The 20,076-nt window shown below is 43.6% G+C and overlaps 1 protein-coding gene across 1 annotated transcript; it reads left to right on the top strand.

Moving 5' to 3' along the window:
* Nucleotides 1–4,248: 4,248 nt before the first annotated feature.
* KDELR2 (KDEL endoplasmic reticulum protein retention receptor 2) lies at nt 4,249–19,341 on the top strand. The gene is made up of 5 exons (XM_067705463.1): nt 4,249–4,450; nt 13,145–13,245; nt 16,421–16,579; nt 17,661–17,913; nt 19,032–19,341. Exons 1-5 carry the CDS (start codon nt 4,360–4,362, stop codon nt 19,064–19,066), a joined length of 639 nt encoding a protein of 212 aa, XP_067561564.1. The 5' UTR covers nt 4,249–4,359; the 3' UTR covers nt 19,067–19,341.
* The last annotated feature ends 735 nt before the right edge of the window (nt 19,342–20,076 follow it).

A 20,076-nucleotide genomic window follows, 5' to 3' on the forward strand; every position in this document is an offset into this window, starting at 1 on the left:
TAGATGGCAGGGGGGCCATCTAGGGGTGACATCTGTCTGTGTCTAGTGGGGCACAGACAGTGTGTGCAGTACAGAGGGCCAGAAGCTAGTGTGCAAAAAGTTCTTCCAACCAGTAAGAGGGTAAAATGGTAGGTGGACGATTGGGTTCTCAGTGATGCTCCATAAAAATGGAAAATCTCTCCTGTGTCAATAGATTCAAAAACCCAGTGTACACAGTTATGGACACAGGATTCATTTTTGCGTTCATGGAACTCCAGTGAAGTAGAATGGTCACAGTGCCTCTGTACCTCTGTGTGAAGCACAAACCCTGGTGGAGCTCAAACATCGCGTGGGTCTTTGGATGAAGTTGCAGGCCTTACGTATCACTCCAGCACTGGTTTTCTGTGACTGGGTAACAAATTACCCCAAAACTTAGCATCTTAAAACAGCAAATATTCATTTTGGAATGAATATGTATTTTGGAAGGCCAGGAATTTGGGAGCGGCTCAGCTGGGTGCCTCAGGCCCAGGAAATATCATGAGATTAGGTAAATAAAAATCTAAAAAGTTTACAATTTTCCTGGTGCCAAAAGGGAAAAACACCCTCCCCCCAACACACCTTTTCTTTCAGCATTTCCTTTAGAAAACTTGTCATCTTAACTCCTTTCTCTGTCTCTTTCAGGCACGTAAATCTTTTTAAAAACTAAATAAGCCTCTTGCCAGTTTTGCATCCTAGGACTGTCCTTGGGGGGTATTGGAGCTGTCTCTTTGAAATGCAAACACCAAGGCTTCCTGTCTGTGTGGGAGTTTAGCCACTGTGCCTGGCTCACAGTCATAACTTCTTGCTTGTTGAAAAGATAAGTTTTCTCTTTTCTTTTGGACAAAGACAATTCATATATATGTAACGAGTTGTGTCTGCCTGGCTATATATTAATAAAAGGGTGAGATTTCTTTCTGTCCGAAATCTCTTTAGTGGATTGTCTGTGATGCACATCACAGTTTGGTTTGATCCTTATTCAATAGCAAAACTATTGTATTCTTTGCTATATTTTGAGCAGAGGTTTTACTGGGTTGGCCGGAGATTATATTTTTAATTACATTTCCCCAATAGTTGCATTTAAGACATCAGTCGAGGTTGCATTCATCCAAAGGCTTGACTGGGGCTGGGATACTGCTTCCAGGATAGTTCACTCACATGGCTTTTGGCAACGGGCCCCAGTTCCTTGCTGGCTGTTTACAAGAAGACTCAGTTTCTTACCATGTGATCCTCTCCGCACGGTTGCTTGTGTGTCCTCCTGGCCTATAGCTGGCTTCTCTCAGAGTGACTGATGAGAGAGAAAGGAGGAAGCAAGAACAACTTTTATGACCTACTTTCGGAAGTGCTATGACATCACCTCTGTCGTATTCTATTTGTTAGAAGTGAGTCTCTAAATCCAGCTCACATTCAAGGTTGGGGGAAGGGATTAAGCTTCCCTCTTAAGGGAAGTGTCAATGAATTTGTGTATGAAAACCATGAAATACAACAAGAAGTGCCAACAAGCTAGTTAATTAGTGTCATCAATCCAAAAAGTATTACATTAGTCCTTGCACAAGAAAACGCCCTGAAAACTTGGAGCTTTTTTCTTTTTTAATAAATTTATTTATTTATTTTTGGCTGCATTGGGTCTTCCTTGCTGCGCGTGGGGTTTCTCTAGTTGCGGCGAGCGGCGAGCAGGGGTTACTCTTCGTTGTGGCGCACGGGCTTCTCATTGCGGTGGCTTCTCTTGTTGTGGAGCACGGGCTCTTGGTTCGTGGGCATCAGTAGTTGTGGCTCACGGGCTCTAGAGCTCAGGCTCAGTAGTTGGGGCGCATGAGCTTAGTTGCTCCTGTGTATGTGGGATCTTCTGGGACCAGGGCTCGAACCCGTGTTCCCTGCATTGGCAGGTGGATTCTTAACCACTGAGCCACCAGGGAAGTCCCAAACTTGCAGCTTTTATATGAAATAACTTGATTGAGGTTTTCTGAATGTGACAACTGTCCTAATAATGTCCATGATATTACCAATAACAAGTTGAGAAGATGAAAGAAATGTTTCCAAACTATCAAAAGCATTTTTCAATTAACCATGATGGAGAAAACATAATTTTTCTATTCTCTCTATAGAAAATATTTCCAAATCATTGTTGGGGTGAGACTAGGCAAAATGGATAAAGGTGGTCAAAAGGTCAAATTTCCAGTTATAAAATAAGTCCTGAAGATGTAATGTACATCATGGTGACTATCGTTTATAATAATAGAGTCGTATATTTGAAAGTTGCTGAGAGAGTAGATCTTAAAAGTTTTCATCACAAGAAAAAAATTGTGTAACTATGCATGGTGATGGATGTTAACTAGATTTATTGCGGTGATCGTTTGCAATATATACAAATATTGAATCATTACATCGTACACCTGAAACGAATGTTTTATGTCAATTATATCTCAATAAAAATAGAAAAAAATGGCAATGTTCTGCATTATTAAGGTTGTTAATCCCAACACACAGACATACAAAAAAATCATCGTCCTATGAAGAGGTGGCTGAAGAGTGTACAATGAAAAAAATGTAGGAAAAATGAGCATTACAGAAGTGCGCCAGTGAGTTAATTAATAAAAACATGTTTCATTTTCAGGATTTAGTGTTGTTTGTGGTATCTGTTGGAAGGGCTGACTTCATGCATTTTCACAGGGACAGAAGGTCCCATAATCAAGGCATAATGCTCTACCCTCATCTTCTTCAAACTCTTAATAATTTTACCTTTGGATTTATGTTTTGCAAGTGAGGTCCCATGAGACAATGGCACATGCAACGGAGACTTGGAGTCTTGGCTCCTGGTCGTTTGTCCCTCAGCGTGCCTGCTCCCCTGTGCCCTGGGAGCCCGGCCTCCTCCTCTCTCTCCTGCCCAGTGACCGCTGCATCTTCTGCTTACGTGGGGGCCAGGGTGCAGGTGCAATGTGGGTCAGAGTGGGTGGGGTTGAGCTCGTGTGCCCTGCGGCTTCTCTGAGCAGGACATGGTGATGGCTGTCCCACCTTTTAGCGGCCAACCTGGCAGGCGCAAGCCTCGTGCCCACCCCTGATCCAGGTACCTCATGTATCCTGGCACCGAGGTTGCAATACGCTTGATGTTGCCCTCTGCCATGCGTTGAGGTGGTAGAGGATGGTAAGGGGAGGTGCCTGGTTTCACCTCGCTGCCCCAGCAAGCTCAGCTGGAGGGAGAGGGAACCAGCAGCCATCAGGCCCATGTTGGTCCTCCAGCCAAGTCCAGGGCAAGACCCTGGCTCACTGGAGCAGTGGCACTGGCCCATCCATTATCCCACGCCCAAAGATGTGCTCCTTTGGCCTCCACTGTCCCTGGGGACCCCTTTTTCCTCCTTCCAACCTTCCTGGCTCTGGCCTGTGTTCATCTCTTCTGGCCAACTCCAGGCGCCCTCCATGCACAAGCCATAAAATACAAATTACACTTTCCGCGATTCCGCACCCGTGTTAAATGCTCTGATATTTGCACTCAAAACTGACATGGCTCTATATAAAGACAAACGGTAAAATTCATGATCATAGTTTAACATTTTCTTTTTTCTTTACTTAGAATGACATGAAGTCGAGAGAGACTGCAAAATAAAGGGAAAAGGTTTACATTTTAGAACCTTTAGCAGCAGGTTTTTTTTTTCCTGCATTTAAACAATCAGGGAACCCCCGTTTTCATTTTGCACTGGGCCCCGCAAATTATGCAGCGTATCCTGTTCGTCCGCTTCGTTCCGTTAGTAATTTCTTGTGATTTATTTTCACATCCTACAGAAATGTTCGTTTTCTACCTAATTTTGCACACTCTTTGTCAAAGAGAGTCCCCAGAATGGTAAAATCTTCAGATCCCGGCATAAGCCGCACCCTCCCCGAAACCCCAATATCCACCTTATCTTGAGTGATGCAATCACATTAATTTTTCCCCCCTCATACTTTTTCATACAGTAAGCCTATAGAGCTCTTAAGATCAGTGGGAGGGGAAAAAAAATCCCCCACAAGAGAGTGTCATTTCAAAAATTAAAGGAAATCGTGGGCACCCGAGGGGAAGCCGGAAACCCGGCAGGGGGAAGTTCGCAAGCAGTCGGGGTCCTGGGTAGGGGGCCCCGGAGCCTGCCCGCCCTCCCGGTCTGCTCCCGAAGCGTCCCCTTTAAGGGGCGGGGAAGGGGCGGGGCCTGGCGGCCGTCCGCTCTCCCAAGCTGCCCCGCGCGTGCGCCGGCAGTTCGGCCACGTCCCTGGCCACGTCGCGCTCGCTTTCGCCATCTTCGCAGCTTCCTGTCTGTGGCCGCCGCCGCCGCTGCCTGAGCCGCGGAGCCTGGGGCCGCCGCGCAGACCACCGCCGCCATGAACATCTTCCGGCTGACCGGGGACCTGTCCCACCTGGCGGCCATCGTCATCCTGCTGCTGAAGATCTGGAAGACGCGCTCCTGCGCCGGTAAGCGGCGGACGAGGCCCAGGAGAGGCTTGGGCATAGGGCCGGGTCTCTGGGAGGACCAGGCGACCTCGGCTGCCCCACGGCCCGCGGGCCTGCGCCGGCCCGACACACCCCCTCGGCCGGCCTGGCGGGCGGCGGGGCCCGGGGGGAGCCTGCGGCCCCTCGGGGTGGAAGCTCAGGCCGGGGTGAGGTGTCGCGGTGCTGGGCCCAGCTCTGCACTTGGTCGGCTCGCGAACTTGAGCCGTCGGAGCGGGGGAGGCGCCAACTGGACAGCGCGGGGCCTTGTTATCTCTGAAAAGTTTGGATGGGGGGGCGGGGGTCCGGCAGGCGCGGCCTCCGCCCGCGGCTTTAGTGGGCGCTTCTCCGAGCGCCTGTTCTGGGGGTCCCGAGGTGCGGAGAGCCCGCGAATCAATGGGACGCGCGGGAGGAGGATGGGCAGGACGGCGGCGGCTCGGCCTGACGTGGCAGACTACCCAGCCCGGTAGGTGGGGCTGGTGTGGGGAGAGGTCACCCTGCTCCCCACCCTGCCCCTTCGAGGACTGGCCTTTACGTTAGGGTGTCCGGGCAGGCCTGTCCTTAGAGTCCTGCTCTAACACGCCAGTTCTCGGGTCCAGGATCACGCCTGCCACGGGAGGGGGTATGGGGAGGTCTCTAAGCGAATTTCTTGGGGCAGTTAATGCTGCTTTGAGGGACGATCTAGTTTGTCAAACTCCGAGTGCCTTCATCTAATAATGGGTTCTCTTCAACCTGCGGCGCGGCGCCGGGTACCGCCGAGGTCTCGTGTGGTCTCCTGTAATTCCTCACTCCACGTCACCAGTGAGTTGGCGGCTCGCTCCTCTGGAGTACACATTTCATGCTCACACTGCTGGGAGGCAGTGAGACAAATCTTTACCGGCTAGTAGTTGCGGGGTTTTGCATTTCATTGACCCTAAAAGCTTAAGAATGGCGAATTTTAAATGATTTCTTAAAATTACAGCGTCTTCCTTAAACATATTTTTGATGCCATGGCCTTAGTATAATAACGTTTGATGAATTAAAGAGCTTAATTTTTGCAGAGACAGTAAAAGATGGGGTCCCAAAGGACCTGGGTGGCAGAGATTCCATTTACGTGACTGATTTATAAATATTTTCACCTGTCAAGGAACACCACATCTTTGGCTGCTGTCTTCAGGCCTCACCTGTCTCCCTGGAACATAGCTGAAATCCAGGAAGTAAGCAAAACCAAAAAAGACCTTTGAGCAATCAAAGTGGATGTTACAAAGTCCATGTACTGAAGCTGGTGTGTTTGGCTTGGAGGTGATCTCTCAATTTATGTATAGTTCTGAGAGGTTCAGTTGTATGATTTCCAAAGACAGCGAAGTAATTTCAGCGATTGTGATAGCTGACATTTAAACGCTTGCTATGTATTAGGTAGTGAGCTAAGTACCTTATATGGCTTATCCCGTGTAGTCCTTGAAATAACCTTACGAGGTGAGTGCTGTTGCCCCCATTCTGTGGACCAGGGAACTGAGGCTCAGGGAGGTGAGAAAATTAGTGCCAGGGTTGGAACACAGGTGATCAGTAACTCACAATTAAGGATTTGAATAAATATCTATTTGGCCTGAACAATTTTGTTTTAAATTATTCAAAATTATTCAGGTGAGTAGTTTAGGACATTTTCTGTTGCACTCAGGAAATGTTATTTTTTATCCCTGCTTTATTGAGCTGTAATTGACATATAACATTTTATTAGTTTTAGGTGTACAACGTAGAAATTTGATATGTGTATTGTGAAATGATTACCACAGTAAGTTTAGTTAACACCCATCACCACACATAGCTACATTTTTTCTTGCCGTGAGAACTTTGAAGATCTACTCTCTTAGCAACTTTCAAACATACGATACAGTGTTGCTAACTACAGTTAACCACTGTATGTTACATCCCCAGGATTTACCTTTTGACTACCTTCACCCATTTTGCCCATCCCCCCACCAGAAAATGTTACTGTTAATCTTTATTTTTGCATGAATCTCTTTGTATGAAAATCTTTGTGTGAGTCTCTTTATCCTTCACACGTTCCTCAGAATCCCCTTCTCTGTCAAGTCATTCAATGCTGAAGCACGCGATCTCCTAAACGTGTATCTAAACTAAGATGTTGGGGAGAAGTTAGTGCGATGCTGAATGCACAACTCGTAAGGGAGCCTTGAGTAATAGGAGAAAGTAAGGAGGTTTGCTATTTTGTTTGTTTTAAAACATTCATTTAGAACATTTTTAAATGTTCTCATTTGGGAGATTTAGGAGCATTTAGGAAAATATAAAATACTTCAGCCAAAATAATAAGGAAGGTGAATAGGTGAGTTAAGTTTGTGTGCATTTGCCCAGTATCCCAATAGTTACTAAACTATCCTCTTATCAGACTTAGGATCATTTTAGTTCTTATATGTGAGATTTCCTGGCCTTGTAAAAATCAAAATCACCAAGATCGTTTATTCAGAATTAAAGTCTGAATTTGACTAACTGCCTTGTTTTTTCCATCCTAGTTTAAAGTTGTTTAGAGACTTTTGAAAGAGTAAGAATTTGATATGAGGTTCTCAACTAAAATAGGAGACGTGTACATTCAGGTTGTGTTTCTCACTTTGAAAATACTGGTATTGGGGTTCATTTTAGGATTTTGGCATTTGTTTTGAACACAGCTGCAGCTGCTACTTCCCTGGTGGCGCAGTGGTTAAGAATCCGCCTGCCAATGCAGGGGACACAGGTTTGAGCCCTGGTCTGGGAAGATCCCACATGCTGCAGAGCAACTAAGCCCGTGCACCACAACTACTGAGCCTGTGCTCTAGAGCCTGCGTGCCACAACTACTGAAGCCCACGCACCTAGAGCCTGTGCTCCGCAACAAGAGAAGCCACTGCAGTGAGAAGCCTGCGCACCGCAACGAAGAGTAGCCCCTGCTTGCTGCAACTAGAGAAAGCCCGTGTGCAGCAACGAAGACCCAACACAGCCATAAATTAATAAACAAACAAACAAATAAATAAAAACAAACATAGCTGCAGCTATAGAACCACGGGGCTTTTTCTCCTTAGGGTAAGGGATGAGACAGGTGAGTGAGGAAGGTTCTGTTTTCTTGAACAACTGCCTTAAAGGACCTATTTTAAAGTGAGGGCAGGGGAGTTGATCTTGGTTTAGTTTGAACTGGCATTCTCCGGTGTCTGCCGTTATCATGACAGAGGGGTACCCAAATGAAGTGTGAGTTCCTCATCTTCCTGAACTATGACTGCAGCTGGATCCACAGTATGCTCAAGTTGTCACTTTATTGTCTTCAACACTGACCTGGGTAGTGTTGGGAGAACAAGCCTTGGTTTGTAGGTGAAGGATTTCCTATCTACATTTTCCTGTAGGCTGATAGTTATTATTAGTACTGTATCTATTGTGCTTAAAGTACTAGTGGAGTTCTGAGCTCCAAGGCTCCCAGCCATCGTCCCCTAGTCCTCCCCTTCCCTCCTCCACCTATTGCTTAGATTGTTGTTAGCTGTTGTCATGTAAGTTGCAGACTTTCCATTCTCCTGAAGATGACTGTAATGTACAGTGTCCCTGCATTGCTTGTAACTGGACAGTTTTTATATATATATGTGTGTGTGTGTGTGTATATATGTATATATATATATGTTTACCTTTATATTTTGAACTTATTAGGAGATAGTTTTTTTGCAATGAATGTATCTAATTTACAAAAAGCAGCCATTTTCTTGGCTCTTAAATGTGTTGAAGTTTTAGGTTTTAATATATTTCATCTTAAATTGTCTTAAGTAGTACGCAGTGTCTGGTATTTTGATTGATTGATTGATTTTTGTAGTTGCTTTTCCAGATGTGGGGAGTTTTTTCCCTCTTTTTGTTTTTTTTTTTTGTTTGTTTATTGAAGTGTGGTTGGTTTACGGTGTTTTAGTTTCAGGTGTACAGCAAAGTGATTCATATATATATACATATATATATATGTGTGTGTGTGTGTGTGTGTGTGTGTATACATATATATTCTTTTTAAGAATCTTTTCCCTTATAGATTATTGTAAGATACTGAGTATAGTTCCCTGTGCTATACAGTATGTCCTTGCTGTGACAGTTTATATTTTTGAAGCACATGGAAAAGACCTCCTCTTTTATTGTCACTGAGTACTTCAGGAAGCTTTTGCCTCACATTCCCAGCTCCCTCTTGGTAGCAGCTGTCACCTTTGTTCTTTTGAGTGCCAGTCTTGTGAGTAATCATTGCTCTCACTTACTGACCACCCACCATGTGCAAGGCACTGGGGACACAGTCCAGAGCAGCAGCTTGTTGCTGTCAAAGTTTCTGCTCTCAAGAAAGCTGCAATTTAGTTGAAATAATAAGACATATATAAAAAGATAAAAACACAGGGTATCAAACCATATAGGCAGTAAATCCTATGGATGTGAAGTGGCAAGACCCTAGGGAAGGCTCCCTTAATTTCCCAACAAGGAGGGTATAAGACCTCTATGAGGAAAAGTATGAAACTTTGCTCATGGACATAGAAGGTGACCTTGAATATATGTTCATACCAATGTCCTGGATAGGACCAGGCAGGCTGGTGAGGAAGCAAGATGATTTGTCTCCCCAAATTAACTTACTAATTCAGAATATCATCAAAGTTAAAAGATAATAAACTGAGAGAAGTAATCTGCAATATATCTAAGTGACAAAAGGTTAATATCCATAATAAAATACTCCTACAAATTAAAAAAAACAATCTGATAGATGAATGGGCAATGTTGGCAGTTCACAGAAGAATAACAGAAGGCCAGTTAAACATGGAAGAATGCCTTGCCTCACTAGTAGTTAGGAACTTGGATATTAAAATAGCAGTGCACGCCATCATTTGCTGCTGGGTGGGAAAAAGTCAGAGGTTTACAAGATCTAATGTAGGCAAGGGTGTGAAGTAAGGCGTATTCTCATCTGGTGTTAAGGAATATGTAAATTGGCACAGCCTATGTAGAGGAAATTTGACAGTATTTCAAAACAAAGTGTTTATTTTATCCCAGCATTTCTAGGGAATTTGAACTACAGAAATTGTCATATATGTGAACAAACTATATATAGGTATAAAGATGTTTGTTGTACATAAATAAATACAAAACACTGTTTATAGATACAAAGATGTTTTTATAAGAACAAAAATTGTACACAACCCAAATGTCCATTAGTGGAAGGGTCACACAAATGTCGGTACCTGCACACTATGGAGCACTATGCAGCCATTAAAAAGAATGAGCCAGAAGTATTAACAGGAGAAGGTATATCTGAAACACTGAGTTAACAGAGCAAATTGTAAAGCGAGAGATGGTATGGCCCCATTTTAAGGGGCAAACGTGTGGGTACACATATAAATACACATATGGAAAGCGGCTTTAACAAAAAGCCTGGAACATTGCACTTAAAATGGAGGTGGGAGGGGTGTTAAAAAGGTCCTTTTGATTTTTATTCCATGTATGTTAGTCCAGTTGTTATTTTTAATAAAATAGCATGGATTTCTCTGAAAACAAGAAAAGATGGCAAAGCGATACATAGTAATAGCTGTCATTTATTGAGCATTTGCAGCATGGCAGGTATAGTCAAAAACACGTTTTCCAGTAGTCCCACAATTTGGCATAATTTGTCCCCATTTGACAGCTGCAGAAAGTGAGGTTTAGGGAGGCCAAGAATGTAATGGGCCCTGACTTACCCGGTGCATTCAAGGGCTGAGCTTGAACCCAAACCTTCTGGCCCCAAAGCCTCTGTTTCCCCAAGTCCCAAGAGCTGTGTTATGAGTCAGGTGCTGACTGTTGGGCTGCTGGTTCCAGGGTAAGTTAATGGCCTTTAGGAGAGCATCTGGATCCTTCGAGACAATGGGGCAGAGCATGGTGCCTGGGACCCTTGTTGAATGCGGCTGTGCAGATTATCCTGGTAGTCTGACCTACAGTGCTTGGTTGCATCCCAGCTGTTGCCAGGACAAAAATAATTCATTGAACGCTTTTCTTTTTGGTTGAGGGCTTTGTTCTATAAATACGATGGGAATATGAGAAGTGCAGCTTTTAACCAGCTTAATTTAAAGTAACATACAGTGGAGTATTTAGTTGTAGGCTTTTATTAAACTTAACTTGGCCCAGGGGGAAAAGACAGGAATGGTGTTAAGTTTAATGACTGGTTTCCATTTTACAAGCTATACTCCTTACTCTGGGTATTTGGTGCATTTGGTATGGGGATGTGGCTGTTACAGAAACATTTAGAGTGAGTGTTCTTGAGAGCTCGTTACCGATAGCGTTCGCATGCTTCGGTCTCGACACCGAAACTGACCGTGGGAGCCCCTCTGGCTTATAGCAAGTATTCCCCCTGGAAGGAGATTCCTGCCCCTGCCTGATCTGTCTTCAGCTGGGATCCCTGCCTTCCCGGGAGGACAGAACAGTTTTTCTGTTTTAAAGGGAAAAGCTGCTACCTGCTAATCAGGACCCCAGGCCAGGAAGAATAGGGTAAAACTGTGTAAGCACACTCAGGTTTCCAGCATGGCGGTTCCTGCATGGATTCTGCACCGCGGGACAAGCTGCAGGCCACTCGCTGCCTATCCCCTGCTCCTCTGCCCCACCCTCTGGCTGGCAGTAAATTAGGGCAGAGCCCAGAGCATGTCGCCTATTTACAGTCATAGAGACACAGTATGACTTAGAAACTCTTTGGAAGTGTTACCCCAAAATACCATAAAATGAGAGCTTACCCCCATGACATGAAAATAAAATGAATTGCATTTTCTTTTTTCCATTTGCTCATTCATTCAGCAAGTATTTTCTGGGCCCTGCTGTGTGTCAGGCCCAGTGCTCAGCACAGAGAACACAAAGTGGAATAAGGCATGACCCCGGCCTTTGGAGATCTCTGTGTCTGGTGGGGGTTTGGGGGAGAGGGAGACAGGCAACCAGGTAATCACAGTGTATTTATAAGCACTGTAACAGGAGCTAGGGCAGCAGCTGGCATGAAGTAGTTCCCAGTATATACTTGCTGAATGAATAAACAGCAATGAGGGAGGGTGTCTTCAAAGACGACTTCCCAGAGGAAGTGATGTGAATTGGGTCCCAAAGGGGAGTGGTAAAAGCAATATGATAGTCCCTGATGTTTAGTATAGGAATGCTGAAAATGAGGACATTAGAATAAACCCTTTACAACAAAATTTGCCCATGTGTATTCCATAATTTTTTATTTAAAATATTGGAAAGAACCGTATAGAAAATGAACTGGAAATTTCTCACTCAAGGCTTCAGCAATCACCAAACGTGAACTGCATGCTCCCTGTCCTTTTTCCCCCATCTTGTCTTCGCTCTCCCATCTTCTCTATGTCAATGGCAGCCTCATTGTTTCTCCTTTGGAACACTGATCTTTGATAAGAAAAAAAAGTCCCTATTACTGGAGAAAAGACTAGAAGGGGCAGGCTGACTATCTGTATCTCCACCTTTGGCGCTTGAAATTGGTTACTACTGATGGATCCAGAGGGATAGAGTCAACTTTTTCTTCGGTTTCTATTTAGGTATTTTTGTGAATAGGTTGGAACTGCAATTATGCATGTGTAGAAAGTAACATTTTTAGATCCAGGCTTTTCGCTTCAACAGGCTTTAAAATTGTTTTGTAAAGTAGTGTTGTTTGTAAAATATCATTTAAAACAATGTGATTTTCACATTCTGGAAGAATATTGCTAATGATTTGGCTGCAGTGACATTTCTGCTAAATACAAACTTGCTTAAATGTCTGATGGTGTGAAGTTTGCAATGTAGGTGAGGTTGGGCCGGTTCTGACACCTAGTAAGACTCAGTTTCCTTAATGAATTCGCTCTTTCTCCAACCTCTGAAACCCACAGTTCACAGTCTGTTGTCACACAAATATTTGGCCAAATCCAGATGTCGGGTACACTCCACCTGATCTACTAGATGTCCCCGGCTGTGTCTCCATGTGCCACAACAGTGCTCTGGAGGGAGAAACAGTTTCAAAATGTGAAAACAATAGAAGACTGCTCTTTGGGGGACTAGCAGGTTCCCACCCTCTTGTTGCCATAGCATCCAGGAGCATTTTTATGTGAGTCTGAGATTGGTTGTGTGATTCCTCTAAGAGAACTTCTTTTAAAGTTTTTAACCTGTTCCAAGTAAATGCTGCCCTCACAAAAGAAGTCACCTTGGGAGGCCAATCCAGGAGGATTACTGCTCAAACTCTGCCCTGAAACACTGTCCCCCACAGGGTTCCTTAATCCAGGTAGATTCCAGCTCCATCCTCGAAAGATTTGTCACCACGAGACATTGTTTTAAAATGGAAAGATGCTAAAGGTAACAGACAAGTTACAACACTAAGTAACAGCAGGGTTTTTGAAATAAATTTCTTCCTGCTTAGACATATTTGAGAAGTTTAATGTTCATTTGAACAATGCACATCCTGGTATATTGGAGCTGGCGTAATTAAGTCACTTTCTATGGTCACCCATCATAGTAAGACAGAAAAGTTGTTAGAACCTTCCCAAACGGTTATGTTCAAGAATGTTAAGGGAAAGAAAACCTGAAACTGCTGTCATTTATTTAGAGTCATCCCGACCATCAGCCTTGACCCCTGGTGTCCCACGTTCCTGCGTTTCCTGCACGGTGTTGTCTACAAAAGTCATAAAGCTCTTGGAGGCATTTCTAATGCTTTCCTTTTGTTTCTTTAGGTATTTCTGGGAAAAGCCAGCTTCTCTTTGCACTGGTCTTCACAACTCGTTACCTGGATCTTTTTACTTCATTTATTTCATTATATAATACGTCTATGAAGGTATGGTGTGGCATCCAGTGGAATGTATTTTATCCGTAATTCACAGACCTATGGAAACTGTTAAATTTATGTCACCTGTGCACTTAATTAAACATCTTCAAGAATAATGTCTAAATATGCTGTTCTTGTTGTAGGCACTTTTAGACCACCTAGTACATATAAGAAGGAATAGTTACCTTTAGGCATAATTTTTTCCTACATCAAAGCAGTATCTATTTAATGAAAGTGCTTCACACTTAGAGATTTCTTAGTCTTAAGTTCCTCAACTATGATAAAGTTCTAAAGCTCTTGAAAACCTTATAAGAAAGAGGGGTGACTATCATGTTTTCAAGCAGTGGGAAATTATAGACTCCCTGGGAAACCCAGCAAGTTGGTTCAGAACGAGAAGCGAAAGCCGGGGCTCCTCGCCGCACAGCCTTGTCCTGCTGCTCTGGGAGGGCCGGGCTGTGCCATCTGGGTGTCACTTGTGCTGTGCTGAAGCAACAGCTGCACCATAATTTACTTAATATGGATTTTAAACCCTTTAACTTGTCCTAAGTATTAGTATCCATGACACCTTTGGTGTCATATATCCCCGCATGAAAACAAATGTATAGCTCTCAAAATACAAAATGTTTGTATACCACCTAGCCTCTTGTGTGCCACTGGTGGTACGCGCTCCACGCTTACGGCAGCCTCAGTTCTTTCCCACAGGCACTGACCTCACACTTGGTGAGCACCGCCAGGGCGCAGTGAGGGTGGGGCAGACAGCAAGCAGCACTCCGTCTGGCAGCGGAGAGCAGACTATCATAGCAGCACTAAATGGATGACTGCGGTGTGTGATTGGTGCCATGAAGGAAAGTATGGGGCTCTCAGCATGTGTAAAGGATGTCTGATTTCATTCATTCATTCTTGAAATGCTTAACTGCACCTGCGTGCTGGGCACTATGGTAGGCACTTGGTTATTGGTACCCAGGGAAGCAATGTTTAAAGCCATGGGTATGGTATTTAAAGCAACTCCCCCCAACACTTTGTGTTCAAAAGCATTTTTATAAGCACAGGTCAAAGTAGACAAAGCAGTATTTGAGCCTGTGGTCTTTACTAAGAAGCAAATTTGAGTTACCTGTAATCATTCCATTCTTTATTACTAAGTGATGGGAGCGTCATTATCAGGAAATAATTAGCTCCCTTAAAAATGGCTAGGTCCGGGAATTGCCGGCAGTCCAGTGGCTAGGACTCTGCGCTTTCACCGCCAAACTGCCAGGGGCCCGGGTTCGATCCCTGCTAGGGGACTAAGGTCCCACAAGCTGCATGGCGCTGCCCAAAACAGAAAGCCTAGGTCTTTGCTTGCTGTGCAGGCAAGTTACAACTGTAGATACTGGAAGTGTATGAGTGAGAGTCCCCTTACCCCCAGGACGCCTAGCTTTCAGAGGAATCCTTACTTGCTTAATTGTTGCTTCCAAACATAATGTCTTGAAAATCAGGGCAGTGAGAGCCAAGTTTTATGTGCTCATAGCTTTTTACTTTAAATGCCAAGCACTGGTGAGAGGAGAAAAGCAGCTGCTTTTCCCAGTGGCTGCTAAGCCTTTATGGGCGCAGTCTGGGCTGGCTGCAGGAGTGGGGCTGGGGAGGGACCCCCGGCCACCGTGTGCCTTCACAGGATGTTCGGGGGGGGGCTCTATACATAGATGTGTGTGTATTTTGTTTATACATGTGGATTATATGTTATTTTATTCATATACATACATGCATATATTTTCACGTGGAGAGAACTCACAGTATAAGATATTGACCTTCCTTGATTTTGCATTGGGGAGGGGAGTGTGTGTGTTACTTCTTGGTGTATGGGTATCGTCAACAATTTTAATATTGACGTTGTATTGACTATTTATTTGCAAATGTAACTTCATGATAAGATGCCAGGGACAGTTTAGGTCTTTGTTTTGTTTTGTTTTTAAGTGTATGTGGACTGGATGCTTGCTCTCATTTTTCTCTGAAGTTGTTTTGCCCAAATGTTTTCCTAATCAGGTTTCACAAGTTGCCTTTCCTGGAGAGAAGTGGCACCAGGCCACGCGGCTGACATCCTGGTTGTCTATGTTTATAGGCTGGAATTGACGTTTGCTTCTTGAGCCTAAAATTCTGCAGTCTGAAAATTGGTGTAATTTCAGAATATCAGACTTTTCCTTGGGTTCAGATGAATATATAGTGTTTTACCTTTTGAATGTGAAAGACGAACATGTAGGCAGCAGTATTTTACAAATTACCACTTAGTTTGGTTTTGCTTTTGTTATGTTACCAGGCAGAATTTCATAGCAGCAATATATAAGTTAAAACCATCATTGCAAAGTTTAACATGAGTTACATTGTTTATCTTATCTTTAGATAAAGCACTAGCTCAGAAATATCTTCATGCTGTAAGGAAGTGCCTTGGTTTTGAACTGCATTGAACTTCCCGTTCACTTTTTTTCTAAAGCTACCATCTAATAGTTTAAAATGAGATTAAAAATACATTCTTTGCAGTCTCTTATGTAAAGTTAAACTTAACACTTAACATATGATCCAGCAATCCCACTTGTAGGTATTTACCTAAGAGAAATGAAAACTTACGTTCACACAAAAGCCTGTACACAAATGTTCACAGCAGCTCTACCCACCATCTCCCAAGCTAGGAACAACCCACCTGTCCTTTAACTGCTGGGTGGATGAACAGCTGTGGCACCCAGACATGGGCTGTTGCTTTGAAATATGGGGGGACCAGTTCTTAATACACATGACAACACAGTTGGATCTCAAATCGTTATGCTAACTGAAAGAAGCTGATCTTAAAGTTGACATATGTTTATGATTCTATTTATGGAATGGAATTCTAGAAGAGGCAAAAACTGCAAGGACCAAGAACTCATCAGTGATTGCCAGAGGTTAGGCTGGGAGAAAGGCTTGACTCTGCAGGGGCAGCATGAGGGAATTTGGGGTGGCGGAGGTGTTAGGACTGGTCTGTGTCTTGATTGTGGTGGTGGTTATATGACTTATAGAACCGTATATCCCAAAAAAGTATATATTTTAAATTTTAAAAAATATATATATACACATATGTGTGTGTGTGTGTGTATGTGTATACATATGGATGATGTAGACAGCCAAGAGAGTGTGAGCAATTTTAAGATATTGATGACCCAGTATTTTTTTTTCTTTGTAGCTTATCTACATTGCCTGCTCCTATGCCACAGTGTACCTGATCTACATGAAATTTAAGGCAACCTACGATGGAAATCATGATACTTTCCGAGTGGAGTTTCTGGTGGTCCCTGTGGGAGGCCTATCGTTTCTAGTCAATCATGACTTCTCTCCTCTTGAGGTTAGTTAAGAGGCTATTTAGTAATCCTGTCTGGTTCCCTAGGGAAATAGACCCATTTGCAGGTAATGGGGTTCTGTTTTGGTTTGGTTTCTTGAGGGGCGGGGCGGTGGGTTGGCAGACATACATGGTTTGGTGTAAATAAATCGTGGGCAGGAATTAAGCACCCAGGTTAGACACCTCTTTGGGTGTCTCTGACTCTCCTTTAGAATATAAACTTGGCTTCTGTGATTCCAAGCACAGTGCGCTGCCTGTCCGAGTGTCTGAAGCACACGGTCTTCTCCCCGCTCCCACTCTTCGTGCGCGGGCTTCGCTCATTGGTGCCGTCTGCGAATCACCTAAGCAGCGTTGCTTCAGTCCTCGTCTTCAGAAAGCGCAGTTAGCGTGGTGCCCCAGCGCTCCTATGCGCTCCGCCCACCCCTGAGCGTCCTGGGCTTGATTCAGTTACCGCACTGACGGTGGTCATCTGATGGTGCAGGGAGCGCCTGGGTTTTGAAATACTTCAGGGACTACTCACAAGTCCTCCTTTCGTCATCGTGAATGAAGTGCTGTGTTGGGCAGAGAGTTTGCATGATTACAGCTCTGACTTCCTACCCCTTTGATTTAACCATGCTAAAAGCCTGAAGGATAAGAAAAATAGTGAGACGATTTAAACAGCCTGGAAAGGAGACCCAGTTGGTGAGGAAAAACAGCAGTGAGGGAGTGGAAGGACCCAGTCATCAGTCCTGTCAACCCTGGCAGAAAGCAGAAATTAGGGACCCTAGATTCGGAGTGGGATAAGCTGACGCAGGAGAAGCGGCATACACGTAGAGTCCCAGAAAATTGAAGAATGCAACGCTGGAGAGACAAGGTGATGAAAGTCCAAGAGGTAGAGCTGTGCAGGTTGTCCAGCCTGTCACTGGGAGCGTCGTGCCTTTTATCTGTGGCTGAAGTTTCTGTGATTTATTAAATTGCAAAGCTACTCTGGCCTGGGCTCTGATGCCAGATTCCCCACTCTGTGCTACTTCACAGTAAAGCAAGAGTGTTTCCTGTGAACTCATGGCGGGCACTGGATGCTGACCAAAGCGTGCTGTTTCTCTTACAGATTTTGTGGACCTTCTCCATTTACCTTGAGTCAGTGGCTATCCTACCACAGCTCTTCATGATCAGCAAGACCGGGGAGGCCGAGACCATCACCACCCACTACCTGTTCTTCCTGGGCCTCTACCGTGCTTTGTATCTTGTCAACTGGATCTGGCGCTTCTACTTTGAGGGCTTCTTTGACCTCATCGCTGTGGTGGCCGGCGTTGTCCAGACCATCCTATACTGCGACTTCTTCTACTTGTACATCACAAAAGGTACATTGGGCTGCGTCCTGCCAGCTTTGTTGTACGGCCGTGTGTTCTTCTAGGGGCTCTCCTTGCCTCGCATGCTCCTAATCTGACACTTGCTCAGAAAGCAGAACTGGCTTCAGAGGAACCTTTTAATGACTGTCCAGTTAAATTCTCGGTCAGGGTTGTCAGGCTTTTTTTTTTTTTCTTTTTCTGTAATTTTATTGTTTTCTACAATGACACGTTTTCATTGTAAAATCAGTCAGAACTAATGATTCTGAAAACAATCACCCAGAATCCTACCACTCAGAGATAATCATTGTTAATGCTTCAGTAAATGTAATCATTTAATGATACATGATTTCAACTAAACATGTTATTCTATAATCTGCTCTTTTCCCCAGACATCTACATAATTTTTAATAGCGATAGAGTATTATGTGGATTACCATAATTTACTTACTCAGCCCCCTGTTCATGGGTGTTTGGGCTTAAAAATCCAGTGCTTATATCAGCATCCTTGTATGTGTATATTTTTGCATTTGTATGAATAGAGGATGTGTGAACGTCACAAAAATCTGATGAAAGCCATGGTCTTTGCTGAGAAAAAAATGCACAGTTAGACATATTCACACAAATATATGCGTAGAGTTTTAGGGAATTCAGGAGCTTCTGAAACCCAACCACAGATCCCAGGCTAAGAATCCTGGCTATGCAATAAAATTCCTAATGGTGGAATTGCTAGTTATAAGGGCATATGTATCTTATCTCCTTTTTTAACATCCAAAATATCATAACAGTTATATTTCAGTACATGTTAATTAGGGAAGAAAGTCATGATAAAAAAAAGCTGCTGTGAATTTAGTGACAATTTCAATTGAATTACTATTTTTAAATTCAATTGCTGTGGCATCCAGATACATGAAGAAAATTCCGGTCTCTGTGTGCATGACACTTCCATAGTTCAGAGGGCTTTGTTTATTGACACCAAAATCAGACGCCTGTTGGTTGCCAGAAGCTTATTTCCTTGGACCTTACTATGTAGTATCTTGTATGACAGACTTCTGGGAATGGGAAGGAGGAAACTGTAAGCTTGTCAGGATCAGTAACCTTTTGTTTTTTTCTCCCTCTCTTGAAAATTCTAGTACTCAAGGGAAAGAAGCTCAGTCTGCCAGCGTAAGTGCCAAAGACCATGACCAGCATCTGTCCTTCAGGGTGCTCGGACAGAATTCTTACCACAGCAAAGGCACAAGATGCTTCATATGGAAAATCAGAAACTTAACTCTTTTGTTGCAGATAGTCATCTATGGCTCTGTAAGAACCCAGAGGGAAAGAACCAGAAGGTTTCTGTTCAGTGCATCTTGCCTTATCTTTTTTTATTACTATGTACAAAGATTTTTTTACACAAAGAAACTTAATGCTGTATTAATAAAGTCAGTGTGTAGCTTCAATTGGGATAGTTGCAAAAGTGAAGATTTTGTGAGGAATAAGTGCAAACTTTTTTTTAAATTCTTTGAAATTGTTGATTCTTTGTGTCTGCAATGAAATCATACTCCTTGACAATTGGTAGATTATATATTCCTCCATCTATCAAACTTGCATTCCACTATATTTATTTTTTTGCCAAGAGATGAGTTATCTTTGTTTGAAATCTGAGACACTGTGTCCAGTTTGGTACATCTGTTCAAATCACTTCCCACCTGATGTGGAAATCCTTCCTTGGACGTCACAACACTACATTTAAGGCTGGTAAGGGTGACTTGAAAGTCTTACGGTTTTCATTGCCAAAATTTTAAGATTCTGAATGTCGATGGAGTCTCATTTAGGAGTCAGCAAAGGTGCCTGCCCTCCTCCCCTACTAAGAAGTGTCAGTTTGAGACTGTCCCAAGGCTGTTAAAGAGCTCGGTGGGCAGGGGCTGTGGGCTGCCTGCTGTCTGAGCGTGAGGTGCAGGAAGCATTTGTGATTATTTTGGATCTAGGACTCCTCTGAGAAGTGGAACACGAGTAGTTACCTATCACTTTAATTTATAGTTACAGAAGATTACTACAACCATGTCTATGCTCAGATTCTTCATACCACTTTTGGATAGCAAAGTGATTTCCTTTTTTTTAACTGGCAGCACCAATTGCCATTCCTTTTACTTTTTTTTGTTTTTTGTTTTGTTTTTACTGAGCTCTTGCGTGACTTAT

The sequence above is a fragment of the Pseudorca crassidens genome, chromosome 15 (assembly GCF_039906515.1).
Source record: "Pseudorca crassidens isolate mPseCra1 chromosome 15, mPseCra1.hap1, whole genome shotgun sequence".
Classification (NCBI taxonomy): Eukaryota; Metazoa; Chordata; class Mammalia; order Artiodactyla; family Delphinidae; genus Pseudorca; species Pseudorca crassidens.